Source organism: Mustela putorius, unplaced genomic scaffold, assembly GCF_011764305.1.
Source record: "Mustela putorius furo isolate JIRA1106 unplaced genomic scaffold, ASM1176430v1.1 tig00003859_pilon_pilon_pilon, whole genome shotgun sequence".
NCBI lineage: Eukaryota > Metazoa > Chordata > Mammalia > Carnivora > Mustelidae > Mustela > Mustela putorius.
This window is the reverse complement of record NW_025422011.1, coordinates 32970688-32991284: the sequence shown is the minus strand read 5'-3', so window position 1 is coordinate 32991284 and position 20597 is coordinate 32970688. Positions and strand designations below refer to the sequence as shown.

The 20597-nt window shown below is 43.8% G+C and overlaps 1 protein-coding gene and 1 long non-coding RNA gene across 6 annotated transcripts in view; one reads left to right on the top strand and one right to left on the bottom strand.

Annotated features, from left to right (window-relative positions):
- The window catches only part of DENND5A (DENN domain containing 5A), a 96909-nt gene extending 96646 nt beyond the window's left edge, over nucleotides 1-263 (bottom strand). For 3 of the 5 annotated variants that reach the window (XR_006602233.1, XM_013055804.2, XM_045065846.1), the window contains exon 1: nucleotides 60-263. Coding sequence is in view for 4 of the 5 variants with exons in the window: in XM_013055804.2 (XP_012911258.2) it covers nucleotides 60-171 (112 nt within the window). In the remaining variant the exon portion in view is untranslated. The remainder of the gene's footprint in view (nucleotides 1-59) is intronic. The other 2 variants (XM_013055803.2, XM_004751947.2) reach the window with 1 other exon arrangement.
- Nucleotides 264-285: 22 nt separating this feature from the next.
- Nucleotides 286-11146, top strand: LOC106005719. Its single transcript, XR_001179292.2, has 2 exons — nucleotides 286-672; nucleotides 10527-11146. It is a non-coding gene; the product is annotated as an uncharacterized LOC106005719 (long non-coding RNA).
- Nucleotides 11147-20597: the final 9451 nt, after the last annotated feature.

Here is a 20597-nt window from a genome sequence, read left to right as displayed (position 1 = left end):
GAGGGTCCCCCCGCCGCAGCGGGCGCGGGGAAGCAGCCCCGGGCTCCGCGAGCACTCACCCGACAGCTCGTCCGGCTCCAGCCCGGTCTCGGTGTCCAGCCCGCAGATGACAAAGTAGTCGGCGAAACGACTGGGCGCCGAGCCCCCTCCGCCGCCGCCGCCGCCGCTCATGGCGCCGGGGCCGGGCCGGGCCGGGCCGTGCGGAGCGCGGAGCCCCCGCACCAGGGCTCCCGCCCGCCCTCAGGCCGCCCCTCCCGCCGCCGCCGCCGCCGCCGCTACCGCGGCTCGGGCCGCCGCCCCCGGCCCTGGCCCGGTCCCCGCGGCCGCCGCGGCTGCCGTGACGGGGCAGGGGGGCACCGGGCCGCCCCGCGCCGCATCCTGGACGCCTTCCTCTCAGCGCCGCCGCCGCCAGCCGAGAGCGCCGCGACAGGAGCGAGCTTGGAGAAGGGCGGAATGCGCGAAGGAGAGCCCCCACCGCGACCCCCTCCCGCCGCGCCTGCGCAGGCGCTGTCGGGGAGGGGGCGGGCGCCTGGCGGAAAGGATGACGTGATGCTCTTCGGGCCCGGAGGGCCGCAGCTTCCCAGGCGGCCGCCGCAACGCGGCCATCCACTGCCCGGTCGCCCGCAACCGCCACCCCCTCGAGGCTGCGACTCCTTTTGAGAGGATAAGGAGGTGAGGGATGAGAGGGCGCATGCCGCAGAGCTGAGACCTTGGTCTATGTTCTGTCCTCTACCCACTCCTCACACGGGAGATCCCGATGTCTTCCTAACCCGGCCCTGTCACAGGGATGGGGTCGCGGGACTGAGCTTGGCAGCCCACCTCGTCCCATATCCAGGCTAGACCGAGACCTCAGATAGCTCTTTCCACTAGCCCTGCACCTTGGCTTCCTTGCCCTGCTCTTTCCTCAGGAGAGCTGAAGATGCCCCCTCTTTTGGTGGAGGTGGATAAGCCAGTCCCATATTTACCCTTTTTTTACAAATGGGGAAACTAAGACTTAGAAAAAAGCAAGGACTTCTTCCTCCAAGGCTATACAGAGCCTAAGAGACAAAACCCGGTCTAGAATATTGGGCTCCTGGTCAGCTCCCAGCTCCCTCACCTACCACCCCAGGGCAGGCCTTTTCCCATGCACCAGACTGTCCTCTTTTCTCTCCTGGAGCCTCCAAAGCTCAGGCCACTTAGGAGCTCCCCTTCCACTTATGAGAATTCTCAAATCCATCTCTAAGCCCGTCGTCCTGAGAGAAAGTAGGAAATGAGGAGGAGAGAAACTTGCCTCCTAGCCCTTGCCTTGGGACCCTCTGATTTGGTTTCCCACAGAGGGTAGGCAGGAACCTGCAGATCAGAAGCCAGGAAGATAATATAGTTCGGAGGTTATTACCATGGGCTCTAGAAACAGAATGCCCAGATTTGAATCCTGACTTTGTCATTTACTATGTGACCTTGGGCACTCTCCAGGTGCCAGCAGTCATGTTTTTGTGAGTTACATAAGATAAATTTGCAGACTGGTTAAATGGTTATAATAGTGCCTGGAACATAGATGACATACCATATTATTATAAATTATTATTATAGATTATTATTATTCCAGCAAGAGGTTTGCTTTGGCAGGCTGCTACTAAGGACTCCAGAAAGTACCTGGTTTCCCCAAGGGCCAATCATGGGTTCTCTCCTGGGTTCTCTCCTGGGTACTTCTCTCAAGCATTGGTTCCCTTGGGGAGGGTGGCCTGGAGGTCACAGCCGACATCGCTGGGTACCATAGCACCTGCCCTTCCCTGTATGTAACCTGCCTGAGCTGATGGGACAAAACGGGGAGGAATAGGGGCGCCTGGGTGGTTCAGATGCTTAAATATCCGACTATTGATCTCAGCTCAGTTCTTGATATCAGTTCAAGTCTTGATCTCAGGGTCATGAGTTTAAGCCCTGTATTGGGCTCAAAAAAAAAAAAAAAATGGGGAGAAGAAGGTACCTCCACAGAGCCTATTCAGAGTGATGCCCCACCCCATCCTGTATGTTGGGGGGACAGAGACAGTAGAGGGGGCTCAGAAAGCTAAATAATTATACAGCATCTGGGGCATCTCCCCAGGTTGGGAGATGGTCAGGGAATACTTCCAGAAGACAGTACAATCTGACCTGAGTTCTAAGGATCAAAAGAAATTTCTCAAGTAAAAAGAGAGAAAAAAAGAGGTTTCAGGAAGCATGGGCAATCACCAGGAGTGACAGATTAAAATGGCACATTCAGAGGCACCTGGGTGGCTCAGTGGGTTAAGCCTCTGCCTTCAGCTCAGGTCATGACCAGAGGGTCCTGGCATCAAGCCCCACATGGGGTTCTCTGCTCAGCAGGGAGCCTGCTTCCTCCTCTCTCTCTGCCTGCCTCTCTGCCTGCTTGTGATCTCTCTGTCAAATAAATAAATAAAATCAAGTGATACATTCAGGCAACAGCAAATAATTCATTTCTATGCGAAATGAAGAATTAAAAGGGGATGAAATCAGGAAAAGAGGAGAGGGACAGAGCAGGAAAGGCTTCATATGCCAGAGACTGTATCCTGTAGAGTGTGTCAGGGGTAGAGGAATTTGAGCTGGGGAATGATAAGATCTGACTGACATCTTAAAATGATCGCTTGGGGGTGATATGGAAGAAGAGACTTGAAAAAGACTTAAATCTCCTCAATTTGAAAGTCCAGAGACTTTTTATCCAATGCATCCAGGGCAACCAGGTGCTGGGAGATCTCTCAAAGTAACTCAACTCATAAAACACAAGTTCAAAACAAAAGCCCAACTGTATTAATTTGTCCTGGGAAATGTAACTGCTCAGAGGCCCAGAATACTCAACTGTAAAGTGATCTCCTTCCCAGTAGGAAATATGTTTGGCAACATGATTGCTTCTTTTGAGAGTCGGAGAGAAAACAGAACTGGATGCTCTTTAGATTTAGTGTTTAAATCCCCATTCCTGCCTTTACTAGCTGTGTGAGCAGTTAACCTCTCTGGTATATAAGAATAATCATTCTACCTTTCCCAAGATTGCTTTGAAAATTTTTTTTTAATTTTATGTATTTATTTCTTAGAGAGAGAGAAGTAACAGGAGCAGGGGGCAGTGGCAGGCAGAGGGAGAAGCAGGTTTCCCACTAAGCAGGGAGCCCAATGCTGGACTCAATCCCAGGACCGTAGGATCATGAACTGAGCCAAAGGCAGATGCTTAACCAACTGAGCCACCCCAGGCGTCCCTGTTAAATTAATTTTAAAAAATCAAGTAAAAAAGGGCTTTCAAATATCTGGGACATTATATACTCCAAGTAGCATATTAGGGCACCCACTTTCACAATGAAGGACATGAGAGAAAACAAGTGGACATCTGAAGGAAGGCAATTTCAGGAAAGGGCATGAGACCAAAGTGTGCCTAGAGTGTTCAAGGAGTTATAAGAAGGTTAAGGTAGCTAGAAAGTGTTGAGGTGGGAGGACTGGTAGAAGATGGTAGAAGGTGTGGTGGATTTGGCTTATAATTCACCAAAAAATATTCTCCTTCCACAGTGTGTGGAGTTGTCCCTAGGAAGCAGCTGTCTGGTCATGGCAACTTTTCCCAGTCCCACTTGCATCTAGATGTGGCCATGTGACTAGTTCTCACCAATGAAATGTGTGTAGGAATTTATGTGTGTCATTGCTGGGTCAGGGTATTTAAGAAGCGAATGAGGCTTTTTTTTTATCTTTCATGCTGACCACCAGCTAGAAGTAGAGGATTCTGAGGTTCTAAAGAATGGTAGAAGGAGCCTGGATCTCTGAATCAAGCACATAGAGGAAAGACTCCAGCTGACCAAAAATACCCACACTGGACTGTTTTGTGACCAAGAAGTAAACTTCAATTATGTTAAGCCCCTGGTGCTGTGGAGTTTATTTGCTATAGCAGCTAGTGTTACTATCACCAAAGTAGAAGATGTTGGGGTTGAGGCAAAGCAGATTACAGGGAGCTCCGTAGGCACACTGTAAAGATTTGGCCTTTGTCTCTGAATAAATTGAAGAGTCATTAGAGAGTTTTGAATAAAAGAGAGTCATGACTTAACTTAAAAGGACATCCAAGGCACTGTTTTAAGTACTTTATGTATATTAACTCTGCCTAGAACCTGTCCCTGCACTTAAGATTTGTGTATCTAACTGACTTCTTATCATCTCAGTTTAGAGGTCTAAAAGGCATCTCCAGGTTAATATGTTCCAAATCAGATTTATTTTTTTTAAAGATTTTATTTATTTATTTGATAGAGAGAGATCACAAGTAGGCAGAGAGGCAGGCAGAGAGAGAGAGAGAGGAGGAAGCAGGCTCTCAGGGAGCCTGATGCGGGACTCAATCCCAGGACCCTGAGATCATGACCTGAGCCAAAGACAGCGGCTTAACCCACTGAGCCACCCAGGCGCCCCCCAAATCAGATTTCTGATTTGCCGCCATAATGCTGCCCTTCCACATTCTTCCCCATCTCAATAAATGGCAACCCCATTCTTTTAACTCATGCAAAAAACCTTGCATTCATTCTTGATTTCTCTCCTCTTCATCTCTCTCTCTCCCTTTATCAAACACACACACATTGGAAAATTCTACTAGTGGGGCCCCTGGCTGGCTCAGTGGGTTAAAGCCTCTGCCTTCAGCTCAGGTCATGATCCCAGAGTCCTGGGATCTAGCTGCATCGGGCTCTCTGCTTAGCAGGGAGCCTGCTTCCCTTCCTCTCTCTGCCTACTTGTGATTTCTATCTGTTAAATGAATAAATAAAAATATTCTTTAAAAAAATTCTATTAGTGGGGCACCTGGGTGGCTCGGTCAGTTAAGTGTTTGCCTTCAGCTCAGGTTGGGATCCGGGGGTCCTAGGATCAAGCCTATGTAGGACTGACTCCCTGCTCAGCGGAAAGCCTGCTTCTCCCACTCCCTCTGCTTCTACCTTCTCCTTCTCCCCTCTGTTCTTACTCACTTTCTCTCTCAAATAAGTAAATTAAATCTTTAAAAAAAATTCTATTAGTTCTGAAAAACAGTGAACAAAGCATAGCACAGTATTGTCCAGCTTTTAATCCCTTTAAAATTACCTGGCTCTAAAATCATAAGAAAACTGAAAAAAGAACAAGCTACTGAAAGCATGAAACGTTTTGGTTGTATGAAATCCAGAAAATCACTAAGCATAGTTTGAAAAATATTTTGGAACTTTGCAAGTTTCCTCTCCTTTTAGTGAGGGTTGCTGGATAACGATATCAATAATGGAAAAACTGGGAAATAGAAACAATTTCATAGTGTGTAAAACATGACACATACAATGCATATAATAAACCCCTCATTTTAATATAAATATACAATTTCTATTAGCAAATCAGCTTCCTTTTGCTTGATATATATTCAGTAAGTTTGGTTTTTTTTAAGTAAGCTCTATGCCCAGTGTGGGGCTTGATCTTATAACCCAAAATCAAGTCACATGCTCTACTGACTGAGCCAGCCAGGCACCCCTTAACAAGTACTTTTTAAAAACCGGTTTGAAGAGACACCAGATTATTTGCCCTTTTATTTCTCTCTGGAATGTCAGTGCTGCCCTGGAGGAATGTAGGAATAGCAGGGCTATCTATACCTTGCAAGTCTCTACCCTGGAAAAGCAACACCAAAGTAAAGGGGAAGGAGGATATGATCATAAAAGATTGCCCAAGAGCAGAGCCAAACCCTGCTTTGAAAGATGGGAAAAGGTCATTGGTGTATCTTGGATCAAAACTAACTGGAAAAGTATGTGTGTGTGTGTGTGTGTATACACATACATACATATACATATATCCTTTGTAGTATGTAATAACAAAGACGAACAGAAAAGCTAAGTGGTAACAATTCAAATATCTAGCTTTAGGAGACAAGTCAAAGAAACTACATTTTGTGCAAGACTTGAAATAATATGCATTTGTAAAAAAAAAAAAAGCAAGAGAGATTGTAAGACAAAAATGAGACTCATTGTGTACTGACATGGAAAAATATCCAAGATATATTGTTAATGTAAAAAACAAGGGGGAAAAAAACCCAACCAACCAAACAAACAAACAAAAACAAGGGGCAAGACAGTGTGTGTAAGAGTTAAAATATGGAAGCGACCCAAGTGTCCATCCATGAATGAATGAATAAGCAAAATGTAATATGGAATGGAATCTTGGAATATTATTTAGCCTTTGAATATTATTCAGACTTAAAAAGGAAGGACAGTCAGGGGTGCCTGTGTGGCTCAGTCATTAAGTGTCTGCCTTTGGCTCAGGTCGTAATTCCAGGGTCCTGGGATCCAGCCCGGCATCAGGCTCCCTGCTCATCCAGAAGCCTGCTTCTCCCTTTCCTTCTCCCCTGGCTTATGTTGCCTCTCTCACTGTCTCTGTCAAATAAATAAATAAAATCTTTAAAAAAAAAAAAAAAGGAAGGTCAGACACATGCTACAACATGGAAGAAACTTGAGGACATTATGCTAAATGAAATAAACCAGTCACAAAAAGACAAATAGTATATGATTCCACCTACACGAGTTGCCTAGACTAGTCAAAATCCTAGTGACTAGGGGCGCCTGGGTGGCTCAGTGGGTTAAGCCTCTGCCTTCAGGTCATGATCTCAGGGTCCTGGGATTGAGCCCCGCATCTGGCTCTCTCTGCTCAGCAGGGAGCCTGCTTTCTCCTCTCTCTCTCTCTCTCTCTGCCTGCCTCTCTGCCTATTTGTGATTTCTGTCTGTCAAATAAATAAAATCTTAAAAAAAAAAATCCTAGTGACTAAAAGTAGAGGGGTGGTTGTCAGGGGTTGTTGGGGAGAGAAGAATGAGGAGTCATTATTTGATGGGTATAAATTTTCCATTTTGCAAGATGAAAAGAGTTGCATAAACATTATCAATGTACTTAATAGCACTGAACTGTATACTTTTTTTTAAAGATTTTATTCATTTATTTGACAGATATCACAAGTAGGCAGAGAGGCAGACAGAGAGGAGGAAGCAGGCTCCCCGCTGAGCAGAGAGCCCGATGCGGGGCTTGATCCCATGACCCTGGGATCATGATCCAAGCTGAAGGCAGAGAGGCTTTAACCCACTGAGCCACCCAGGTGCCCCTGAACTGTACACTTAAATAAGACTGATATAGTAAATTTTATGTCATATACATTTATTTTACCACAAATTTTTAAATTGAGGGAAAAACCCACAGTCAGGAAAATAATTGAATTTCAAGGTAACTCATCAATCCTTAGTTGTTCTGAACTTACTTCTTGGACACTAGCTTTTTTTTTTTTTTTTTAAATCAGAGAGCGAGAAGGAGGGGTAGAGGGAGAGAATCTTAAGCTGTCTCTAAGCCCAGCATGGGGCCCCACCGAGGGTGAAGCCCCACACAGGGTTCCATGCAGGGTTCGAACTTAGGACCCTGAATCATGACTTGAGCCAAAATCAAGAGTTGGACATTTAACCAACTGAGCAACCTAGGTGTCCCTGGATAATAGCTTTTAAAAAGGAAAGGGTAGAGGTTCCAGGGTGGCTCAATTGGTAATGTGTCTGCCTTTGGCTCAGTTCATGGTCCCAGGGTCCTAGGATTGAACCCCACATCAGGCTCTCTGCTCAACAGGGAGTCTGCTTTCCCCTCTCCCTCTGCCTGCCTCTCTGCCTACTTGTGATCTCTCTCTCTCTCTCTCAAATAAATAAAATCTTAAAAAAAAAAAAAAAGATAGCCCTTCTTACTTAATGTGAAATGGACCAGTTTCCTGATTTATAAATTTTACTGTTGGGATTTTTAGTGGAATAAAAGATTGGCATTATGACATTCCTGTAATAATACGGGTCTTTGAAATCAGATTCCCCAGGTTCAAATCTCCAATTTACCATTTACAAAACCTGTAATGTTAGGTAAATTTCTTAACCTCTCTAAATGGAGATAATATTACCTGTCTCACATGTTTGCTGTATGAGTTAGATGATACATGTAAGAAAAAAAAAAACAAGGGTATGAAATATGTTATTATCTATGTAAAAAGAGAGAAAATAAAAACTATGTACTTTCGTAAAAAAGATTTTATTTATTTACTTGACAGGGAAAGAGAGAGCAATAGCAGGGGGAGGGGAAGGCAGAGGGAGAGGGAAAAGCAGGCTCACCACGGAGCAGAGGAAGCCCGATGTGGGACTTGCTCCCAGGACCCTGGGATCATGACTGGAGCCAAAGATAGTCACTTAACCAACTGATCCACCCAGGCCCCCGAACTATGTACTTTCTGTATTGTATATAAAGTGTATATACTATTTTTGTGTAGTATATATACAAAATTATAAAACATATACAAAAGTATGTACTATTTTTGGAAAAAATAAGACATTGTTAAAACTTATTAAGTCTAGGGAAGGAAACTGAATGTCTGGGCTAAGAAATAGAAGGGGAATATTTCATTGTATGTTATCTTGTGTTTTTTGAACCATAATGTTGTATTATCTCTTCAAAAATAAATAATAACAAACAGGGTTGTGGGAGGGGAGAGAGGTAGTGGGATGGGGTAACTGAATGATGGACATTAAGGAAGGTGCATGAGGTAATGAGCACTGGATGTTCTATAAGACGATGAATTACTGACCTCTACCTCTGAAGCCAATAGTAGATTATTTGTTAATTAATTGAATTTTAGTGCAAAATAAAGAAAAATTTTAAAATAAATAAATAATATTCAAACTTTTTAGGAGCACCTGGGTGGTTCAGTCGGTTGGCATTTTCTTTTGGCTTGGGTCATGTTCCCAGAGTCCTGGAATTCAGCCCCATGTCCGTCCAGCTCCCTGCTCAGCCCGGAGTCTTTTCCCTCTGCCCCTCATTTCACTTGTGTCTTAGAATAGGGCCTCGCTGCCCCAACTCAGACCTGTGATTCCAGAAGGAAGAGCTATGTGGGTCCAAAAATCCCTAGGACAATGGCCTGTGTCTACTAAAGAACTCAGGAAGCAGGAGCAGTCCCACCTTGTCCTTCTGAGCGAGGCCTGCCTTGGACCCAGAGGGACAAGCAAGTGGTGAGACACTATTAGGCAACTATGAGGACCCTCACCTGACCTGGCATACTATATATGCAAGGAGGTTAGAATACCCCTCCCACTAACCTTCCCATTTGTACATTCTTACCTTGACTCCATATAGAGCCTCTGAAGAGAGGATAGGGCCAAGCGAAGGCTGGATTCCAAGCTACTGCCAGATTAATTGTCCTCCTTCACCTGTTGACCCCGTTCAGGGCTGAGCTCATGCCCCTCATCTTTTAAGGGCCCTCTGCTGAAAACTCCTAGAGCCCTCTTCATCTTACCACAAAGGACTTTGATACCAGTGGCTGTTTCCTTCCCGCAAAGCAATCAATGTTAGCAATGCCTTGTTTATCATGTCAGAGATAGTCTCTGCCTATACTAACAGGGGTACTTCCTCCAGCAAGACCGGAATCAACTTGACTCCACCCAGGCAGAACCCACCCAGTCCCCAGTTCACAGCACAGCATTCGAGAAAAAGCTGATGAACCCCTGCAGATGCTCAAAACCCTTACTCTCCAATGTTCAGTGACGAGTTCACCATGTGCAAAACTAAATGAATCTCACTGATGACACAGAGAAACGGATGCTTTACAATATGGGCTTTCTTAAGACTAGAAACACAGATTCAGCTGGATATAGACTAATCTACCCACAGCCATCTCTGGCAGCCAGCTCCTTCCGGACAGCACTCCATCTCCACAAAAGTCACACAGGCTTCACTTTCCCATGCTCAACTATCTCACTAGCCTCCAGTACCTCATTCATAACAGGCATCAGGCTCCTCATGTCTCTCAATGACACAAGGGAGGTTAAAAATTGGTTAAAAATTAGATACCACCCAGACAAACCATTAGAGACTCTTAATCTCGTGAAACAAACTGAGGGTTGCTGGGGGGTGGGCAGGGAAGGATAGGTGGCTGGGTTATGGACACTGGGGAGCGTATGTTCTATCATGAGTGCTGTGAAATATGTAAGCCTGATGATTCACAGACCTGTACCCCTGGGGCAAATAATACATTATACATTAATATAAATAAGTAAGTAAGTAAATAAATAAATAAAATCAGACACCACCCCAGAGTAACAAAGAAGCCCCAAAGAAGAGTCAGTATCAAGTAGCATCTCATGCCTCATGGCATGGGGAAATATGAAGTTGAGCAACAAGAGAAGCAAATTGCAGATAAGGTCCATAAGTGATGCAACTTTCCCAGAAGTGGTTCATGAGCGCATGCGTGTGTATATCTGTGTACTTGTGTATTGGAGTTTATATGTGAGGAAGCATTTGTGTATAGGGTTGATCATGTGTATGTGTGCATTCATGTATATTAGATGTATGTGTAATTGCACATGCAAATAACTGCATGGTGTGTGTGTGTGTGTGTGTGTGTGTGTGTGTGTGTTGTGTGTACCTGAGGAGGCCAAGACAGGACAGACTGCCGAGACCAAATAAGCAGAGAGATACATTTGCCTCTTGACAAACCCAGGAGTGTCTCACTGATGATCTGCTCTTCTTCTCTATCCTCCTAGGTTGAAGAGACTTTTGAGAGTTTGAGTGGATGGCCTTATTTGTGCTGCTGCCAGCCCTCTCTTTTAGACTGTGAATGTAGTGGCCTCACTATTCCCATCAACTTGAGGGCCAAGAACTTCCTGGGAAAGGCCAGATGGCCCAATGAGGGACATGAAAGGCCCTTGGACAAGATCCCAAAAGGAAGATATATTTAACTGTGGCTTAACTCTCAAAAATTTCTTTGGGGTGATGGAACTGTAATGTATCTTGATTGTGGTGGTGGTTACACAATTGTTTGTATTTTATATCTCACAGAACCACACACTAAAAAGAGTGAATTTTACTATCTGTAGATAATACCATAATAAAAAATGAGAAAACGTCTATAGAATTGATAATTGAATATTTTAGCATTTTGTCCTACTGATTGTAAACAAAAACATAGAGTCATACTATCAATCCCCAAGTTCTATCAATCTACCTTTAGTGTGACAGACAGAAAAATCATATCAGAATTATTGTAGAGAAAATGGTATTTAATTATTAGATGATTAAATTTATAATAATGATACTGATAGAATTCAAACAGCACATCAAGAATTAACTGTAATCAAAATAAACTGAATTTCTAAAGTTCAGAGCATTATGTCCTAGAACATATTTGGAGAACACTTTGTCTTTATTCCTTTTAAGAGGACAGTTTAATGTATTCTGTGAACAAAGAAGAGATATAACTGGGTCACTAGTCAGTGTGGGGCTCACAAAAGATTTATTAGCCATTGTTATTAAATACCATGTATTCACAGTATCCAGTAATCTTTTGGCAAATGTTAATGAAGTAGTTTGGGCCCTTTCTGAGTCTGATCAAAGGTTCATAAAATTTCAGGAAGAAGAAGAGGAGGATGAAGAGAGAAGCAGATGCTCATTCATGGGGATTGGGAGCCGCTTGACCCAGGGGCCAGGAAACCCAAGCTAGAATCCTAATTCTGCGATTTACCCAGATCATGTGACCTCAGGCAAACCCCCTAGCTCTCTCAAGTCTTTGGCTTACCCACTTCTGTGAAGAAGGACCTGGCCATGAGCAGGGTTTCCAGTAGCTGCATCTTTGAGAATCCTTTTATTGTTTTCCCACCCCAGGGACCCTATAATCAGAAAGATGTCTCTGGGACGCCTGGGAGGCTCAGTCGATGAAGCGTCTGCCTTCGGCTCAGGTCACAATCCCAGAATCCTGAAATTGAGGACCACATTGGGCACCCTGCTCAGTAGGGAGCCTGCTTCTCCCTCTGCCGGCTGTCCTCCACCCCTGCTTGTGCTCTCTCTCTGACAAATAAATAAGTAAAATCTTTAAAGATATCTCCGAAACAAATTGCATCTATAGTCAGTTTTCCCATTTTTTATGAATAAAAGACACATTCATCTGATGTTAAGACTTTTTTAAAAAGTTTATTTGTTTTTGAGAGACAGAGAATGAGAGAGACAGAGGAGGCAAGTGGGGGAGGAGCAGGAGGAAAGAATCTTCAAGCAGAATCCCTGCTGAGCCAGGGCCGGATTGCTGGGCTCAATCCCACCACCTAGGAGATGGTGACCTGAGCCGAAACCAAGAGTTGAATGATCAAGGGACTGAGTCACCCAGGCGCCCCAAGAACTTTTTTTTAAAAATGTTTTATTTCAGGGCACCTGGGTGGTTCAGTCATTAAGCATCTGCCTTCGGCTCAGGTCATGATCCCAAGGTCCTGAGATTGAGACCTGCATCTGGCTCCCTATTATTGTGGGAGATCTGCTTCACCCTCTCCCATCCCCCTGCTTGTGTTCCCTCTTCCGCTGTGTCTCTCTCTGTCAAGTAAATAAAATCTTTTTTTTTTTTTTAAGATTTTTTAATTTCTTCATTTGAGAGACAAAGTGTGTGTGTGTATGAACAAGATCACTGCAGGTTGGGGAGGAAGGTTGGTCAGAGGGAGAGGGAGAAGCAGGCTTCCCATTGAGCTGGGTACCTGACACGGGGCTTGATTCCAGTGCCCTGGGACCATGACCCAAGCCAAAGACAAATGCCCAACTGACTGAGCTACCCAGGCACCCCAAGATTTTCTAATTGGTACAAAATATGTGGATCATGAAGATTTAATGTAACTCCAACCAAAAGAAAAAAAAAAAAAAAAGCTGGAGGTTTGTATTTTGTATTTATTTTTGCCTATAGAGGTTTCCTTTAGATAAAAATACTATTTCCATCTACTCAGCTTTGTCAGATGTTGGACCAGCCAAAAATCCCCACCATGACAATCTTCATGGGCTGCCTTGGGACAAGGCAATGTAAAAAAGAGGAACAACTGGTTTTGATTTTCAAACGAATGCCTCTGAGGCTGGGATTTGGAGGTATGCCTGGGCCACCCGTAGGCCTGCCACCTGGCCCCCTGCCAGCTGCCCACTAAGATTGCCAAGCTCAGGTTATGAGTCGTCTGTGTGTGTGCCTCTGGCCCCCAGGGCCCTGAAGGGAACAGGCAGGGCTGCCACTCACATTTTTACAGACTCACCATTGCCCAAGAGACACCATTCACTGTAGTCACCATTAATTTATAAAGTGATTATGATGTTTTCCAACAGATGGCAGTAAAGCATCTTAAGAAAGGGGCACCTTTTTCTAGTTCACTCAAAATCATGTTATGAGCTAACCACAGGGCTGCATTTTCTCTGCGTTGCCCAAAGTGGTGCCAGGAAATAGCAGGACACAGGAAGTAGGACTCAGCCTCACAAAACTAAAAAGTAGTTGACAGTCAACACCCATCCCTACCTCCTCCAGTTACACCCAGGGCCAGCTTCCTGGTATTTCACCTATGCCCTGGGCTCTGTGTTCAGAAGGGCTAAGAAGTTGGTTTAATGCTCAGCTATTGCCATTTTAAAATCCTTCATAATTTTATGTTGGATACTTGTATTTTGTAAGTGAAGTCTTTTTTTTTTTTTTTTAAAGATTTTGTTTATTTATTTGACAGAGATCACAAGTAGGCAGAGAGGCAGGCAGAGAGAGGGGGAAGCAGGCTCCCCGCTGAGCAGAGAGCCCGACGTGGGCCTCGATCCCAGGACCCTGAGATCGTGACCCGAGCCGAAGGCAGAGGCTTCAACCCACTGAGCCACCCAGGCGCCCCTGTAAGTGAAGTCTTATGGGACAAAGGTGCGTGCACACAAGCAGACACTGTTTGAGCAATCTGCACATCTGGGGTTCCTTGCTGCCTCATTCCCAGGGAACACTTACATATTCCATGAGCAGACAATTCTGGTGGGCCCTTGATACCTGGGAGCTCAGCAAAGCTAGCATGATCTGTCTACAACCCCATCAGCGGGGGTGCTGACTGTCTTGACAGAGTATGCTTTCCCTTCAAACCAGAACTTGCTTCCAACACAGAAAGGCGGCACTGGAATTCTAAGAAACACAAGTGACCAAGGAACCCTATCACATTCTTACATATGTGACTTCCTTGTAGCAATCACTGGCTAAAAATGATGAAATAGAAGGAAAAGGGAAAATTAGGGCAACCTATAGTCCCTTCTCCTTTCAGTCCTTCCCTACTCATCAGTCAGAAGAAGGCAGAGACTGTTGGTAGAATGTGCATATATCAAGAAGTGAAATTAAAACAGTTGAGTTACTTTTGGCAGCATTTCTGTTATTCGTGTAAGAATTGAATATATATGCATGTATGAGCTTCAGAGTAGAACTGTATTATTTCAGAGAGTCCACACACGGGTAAATACTCTTGTATTTGCATTTAAAACCGGCACAGCGCAATATAATGTAAACTAATAATGTACAATTTTAACTTTTTCTTTACTTAGAACAATGTTAAATAGAAAATAAAATACCATAACAAGTCAAGAAGGAGACTCTGGAAGAAAGGAAAAAAATCTCTTTATTTTTCTGTCTTTAATGGCACCTTTATTCCCCCTGCCTTTTGAATAAAGGGCTCTGCATTTTGCACTGACACCTACAAATTATATAGCTGGCCCTGATTATTATTCTCTGAATTGCAGCGGCTGGAAAACTACAAACTTTCAATACTGGAATTCTGCATGCAAAATAGTTTCCACAAATTAGAAGCCCTTGCAAGAAATTTGAATGGAAAAGAGAAACAGATGTTATCTTCCTGCTACTTTTGGCAGTGTTCCATGGGCAGGAAGGATTGCAGAGATGTCCATGGTCCATCTCCAGCCTTGCTGGTGATATGACAGAGTTTTAGTGGTATAAGTAGCAGGATCTTTCTTCCAGGATCTAAGAAGCAACATAAAATTCTTTTAAAAAAGATTTCCTGGTATATTCTCCAATCCTTTCATTTTTAAATTTTTGTTTAAGTATGCATTTATTGTATTCCGTTTTAAAATTATTTAAGTAATCTCTACACCCAACGTGGGGCTCAAACTCACAACCCCAAGATTGAGAGTCGCATGCTCCTCTGATGAGCCAGCCGGGTGCACCTGTATTTTTTTTTTCTTTTAAAGATTTTATTTATTTGAGAGGGAAAGAGAGAGAGAGAGCGCACAAGATGAGGTAGGGAGGAGGGAGGGGAAAAGGGAGAGGGAGAAGCAGACTCCCCACTGAGCAGGGAGCCCAGACATGGGGCTGGAGCCCAGTACCCTGGGATCATGACCTGAGCTGAAGGCAGACACTTAACTGACTGAGCCACCCAGGCACACCCCCTGTATTGTTTATTTCAATTATTACATATATCATACTTAATGTTTTTACCTAGTTCTTTATAATTTCTTTTTTTTTTAAATATTTTATTTATTAATTTGACAGACAGAGATCACAAGTAGGCAGAGAAGCAGGCAGAGAGAGAGGGAGAAGCAGGCTCCCCGCTAAGCAGAGAGCCCGATGCGGGGCTCGATCCCAGGACCCTGGGATCATGACCGGAGCCGAAGGCAGAAGCCCTAACCCACTGAGCCACCCAGGCGCCCCTTCTTTATGATTTCTTGTTCTTGCATATTAATATCTTTATCATCTTGAATATTTTATTTTTAAATGTATCTGATCCAATAATTCTGCTTTAAGTATTATACATTGTTCAATTTATTGTCTTTCTTTCATAGTGATTGTTCTTAGATGTTATCTTGCTTTAAGACTTCATGTTCTAATACTAGTTACTGTTTATTTTATTTAAGATTTTATTTATTTTGGGGCACCTGGGTGGCTCAGGGAGTTAAGCTTGGGTCATGATCTCAGGGTCCTGGGATCGAGCCCCGAATCGGGCTCTCTGCTCAGCAGGGAGCCTGCTTTCCCCTCTCTCTCTGCCTGCCTCTCTGCCTACTTGTGATCTCTGTCAAATAAATAAATACTCTGTCAAGTAAATAAAATCACTTGACAGAGACACAGAAAGAGACACAAGCAGGGGGAGTGGGAGAGGGAGAAGGAGAAGCAGGCTTCCTGCTGAGCAGGGAGCCTGATGGGGGTCAGGAACCCAGGATCATGACCCCAGTCAAAGGCAGATGCTTAACAGCTGAGCTACCCAGCCATCCCTGGTTACTCCGTTTATACGTGTTGAGGAGGGGCTGAAGGCAAAGCTATAGTGTCTTTCTCTGTGAATTTAAAGCACATCAGTAAAGATTCTTTTTTACTGCCACTGTACTAGGCCACTCCTCTGGCCAGGAACTTCACCTGGGAAGTCTTCTTCTCTAGGGAAGAAACTCCAGTCTAAGAGGTAGTCTCCTTAGTTTATGATTACTTGGTCCTAGATGGAGCAGGGAGAGAAAAGAAGTGATACTCACCAGTTCTTCACCCCAACAGGACTTTTGCACTATGTTGTCATTCTGGTGACACAGTGAGTCTGGGCTATAATTTAACACAGGAAGGGATAAAACAGAACTTCAAACCCCCATCATCTCATTGTCTTCTAGTCCTCCACCATGGCTATAGCTGCTAATACACACACACACAGGCAAAACTAAAGCTTTTTTTCTCCCCAGGGGTTTCTCTTGGTGTTTGTTGCTGACTTCTCAGACCTGTGCTTCTCTCTTGCTTCCATTGTTTTCCTAGGGTTGATTTTGGGGAGGAAGCTAGTAGGTTATGCTAGTTCACCATTTTGATAGGAGATGAGTTTTTAAGAGATAGTGCTGGCTGCCATGGAGAAAATGGATTTTAGGAGGGTGACCTTGGGACAAGGCAGACAAATTAGGTTACTGAGGTACTTCAAGGCAAAGGTAATGATGGACTTGGATGAACTAGGATGCTAGCAGTGAAGATAAAAGAAATTAGATTCGAGAGTTCTGGAGGTACAATCAGTCTTGCTCATGAACTGTTTTCAGCTGAAGAAAGAATAATGGTGGAGAAGCAGGCTCCCCGCTGAGCAGTGAGCCCGATGCGGGGCTCGATAAATGGAGCCACTTTTAGGATAAAGACTGACCGGCAAAATTAGGGGACTTTTGATTTCAGAGTTCTGTATCGTATATTCTTATAGCATAAACAAACAGCAGAACCCCTAAATTGGGTGAGTTCCCAGGTAGGGTCTTCTGCCACTCTCCCCTCTCAGAACCACATCTTCCTTTTATCTCTGTCCCATGCCAAGGCCTATCATACATAAGCTTCCTGATGGTCTCAGGGTTTCATTTCAGAGTCTCTGTCACATGTAGGGGAAAGGACATGGCATGTATAAAATCAAAGCTTTTTTCTCACTGGGATCAATCACTGTTTAGTATCTCATTTCCAATTTCCCACTTGTTGCTTTTTAGTTAACTTGAATCCATTTCCCCTTCCTGTCAGCATCCCAATTTCTTTCTGCCTTAGCTTGGTGGAACTGTAATCAGGTGCTCTGCTCTCCCCTGGCTGAGTGGGGGGGCATATGACCCCTGGAAGGTAAATGCTGAGCAAGTGACAAGGTGAAGACAACTGTACTTTATTCATTCCATCAGCAGTAGCCCGAATTCCTGAGGGCATTCCAGTGTTTCTGGGTCTGGGCCTCCAGAGGTGCTAATAAATGTCCTTGTGCTCAAGCCAGAATGAGTTCTTGTTGATTGCAACCAATGAAGCTTAATAATAAACATACTTTATTAGGTTCTAGGACATAGGTGCAGCCTAGCCCCAATGCCCAGCTTCACCGTAACAGTAAAAATGGGCTAGTGTTGACCCTAACACACCCTCATCCTCCCACTCCCAAGCATCCCTTTGTTTTCTCATAACTGTCCCCATATACTGAGGCCTGCTAGGATTCTGTTTTGTTTGTAATCAAGACTTCCCATACATTCACAGCTGAAGTAAATAATGCTTTCAGACAGCATTTTGACCAAAAGAGAATGTGTTTATTTCCATTGTCCAGAATCTTACTCATTAGGCCTCTGAACTCTATTCTAGCTCAAGTCTGAACTGAGGCCTCCCTTCCCAACAAGGCTGGTTAGAATTGTTATCTGAAGACGACCAGTGTCTCATCCTGCATCTACTCCACCCAAATTAGACCCCTAAGAAAGATCAGAGAGCCTCTCAGGTCTTTTGGGGTTTTAGTTTCTATACTTCACTAAAAATCACTCCTATAAGCGTTTAAATCTAGCTAAGACTGCTGTTCCAAGGTGCATCCCCTAGCGCCCTTATCACGACTTAATGAAAATCTCCCAAGCCTTACATATAAAGATTATTCTTCCTTCCTATTTTTGTGTAGCCAGGGGCTAGCTATATATATAAATTCTGACTATTCAACATGTTCCCAAATACATTTTATGAGGAGTCACACATACCACTAGTTACATGAGCACCGGCACCTTTGACACCACATTATATAATTCTTGATGACAAAGTCTAATGTTCTGTATCTATCACTATTCCTTCATTATTTCCTAAGCCTCTCCTTCTGTAATGTTTTGGCATATGTTCTAACCAGAAGTTCCAATTTTCCTCTGTTGTATCTATTGCTATGTCACGTCTCCAGGGAACAGTTGCCTATAACCTTGAATTAGGTTTCTCCAGAGAAACAGAACCAACGTGTGTGTGTGCATGCGTGTGTGTATGAGATTTGTTAGAAGGTAGTGGTTCGTGATTATGGAGGTTGAGAGTGCCTGCCATCTATTGTCTGCAAGCTAGAGACCCAGGAAAGCCAGTGGCATAGTTGGAAAGTTTGAGAGACAACAATGTCAATTCTAGTCCAGGTCTAAAGGCCTGAGAAACAGAAGTGCAAGGTGCAGATGATCAAGGTCTCAGCTTATCAGTCAGGAGGAGTGAATTCAACCATTTTGTTCTGGCCTTGAGCGGATAAAGCTATCTGCTTTATTGCAACCACCAATTCAAGCACTAATCTCTTCTGAAAAACACCATCACAAACGCACCTAAAAATAATGTTTAACAAGCTATTTGGATGTCCCAAAGCCCAGCTGAGATTGACACATAATAACAAGGGCTTATTAATTGGAGCAACTGGATGGCTCACTCGGTTATGCATCTGCCTTCAGCTCAGACCCTGATTCCAGAGTCCTGGGATCCAGCCCCACGATGAGTCCCAAGGTGAGTGCCAAGTTAGGCTCCTGGTTCAGCGAGGAGTCTGCTTTTCCCTCTCCCTCCCCCCAACTTGTGCACGCCTTCTCTAATAAATAAATAAACCATAAACAAAGAAGGACTTATTAATCTTTTTTTTATCAATTTCAGAGAATTCTATATCTGAGCTATAAGGAACCTGGACTTTAGAACTCACTTGTACCAGATGAGAAAAATGAGGCCGAGCTTAAACAAATTCCTCCTAAATTCACCCAGCCTAGAAAGTTTTCCTAGATAAGGAAAAAAAGAAAAGAAATGAAATTGCGCTACGATTCACTTTCTAAACATCTGAACTATAAGCCCTGAATTATCATTTACACACCAGGAAAGCTTCAGCCCCTTTGATTTATTCTATCCATTTTCAAAAAAACCAAAGAGGGGTCCTGGGTGGCTCAGTCCGTTAAGCATCTGCCTCCGGCTCAGGTCATGATCCCAGGATCCTGGGACAGCCCTGGGTTGTACTCCCTGCTCAGTGGGGAGTCTGCTTCTCCCTTTCTCGACTCCCCTCCCTCTCCCTGCTCATGCTCTCTCTCAAATAAAATTTTAAAAATCAAAGAGAATTTTTATAGAGAAATCATAATGAACTAGAACTTAGATTTTTTTAAAAAAATTTTATTTAATTATTTGATATATAGAGAGAAACAGTGAGAGGGAACACAAGCAGGGGGAGTGGAAGAGGAAGAAGCTGGCTCCAGGGAGCCCAATGGGGGACTAGATCCCAGGATCCTGTAATCATGACCTGAGCCAAAGGCAGACACTTAACAGCTGAGCCACCCAGACGCCCCAGAAACTTAGATTTTTACTTGTATTACTTACCTCTATAATTTTTTTGACCTCTACAACTTTAAAAATTGATATGAGATTATCAAAAGCCAAGTATAAAAATTAAAGGTCTTTAAAAATTTCTTTGGGGGTGCCTGGGTGGCTCAGTTGGTTAAGCGTCTGCCTTAGGCTCAGGTCATGATCCCAGGGACCTGGGATCAGGCCCCCTGCTCTGCTGGGAGCCTGCTTCTCCCTCTCCTTCTGCCACTCTCCCTGCTTCCACTCACTTATTCTCTATCAAATAAATACAATCTTAAAAAAAAATTTTTTTTGTTCTTAGATGGGAAAATGTGCATCAGAATTTTAGAATATATTTTTGTTCAATGAATAAAATGTTTTTTAACATAAATACTTCCACGAAATAAATCCCAAGTACTACATTAAAGTTTTTTCAGTACAATTTATTCTTATTACATTTTAATTTGCATTTATTAAGTAGCTTAGAAATATTATATTCAAAGTAATAGAACTCCAGAGAAAGGCCACTAACTAAGGTGAACAGTCTCAGCATGTCAGCTTCCTAGTTAGCATGCTTGACTCTTTTTATACATACTTGCTCTCTGGTGGTTATTACTATGTAACTGTCTTCAAGATGCGGCTGAAGCTTGAATCTACATCTGGGATCAGGCCATGTCTGTAAATCCATGAATACAGGTCACTGACTGCGTTTAGGGTAGAGTCAATGATGATGAATCTGAAAAAGACTGGCTATTCTTTTGGAAGAAGAAAATACACCCCACCTAAATGGCAGCTCAGTTTTCTAAGAAACTCTGAA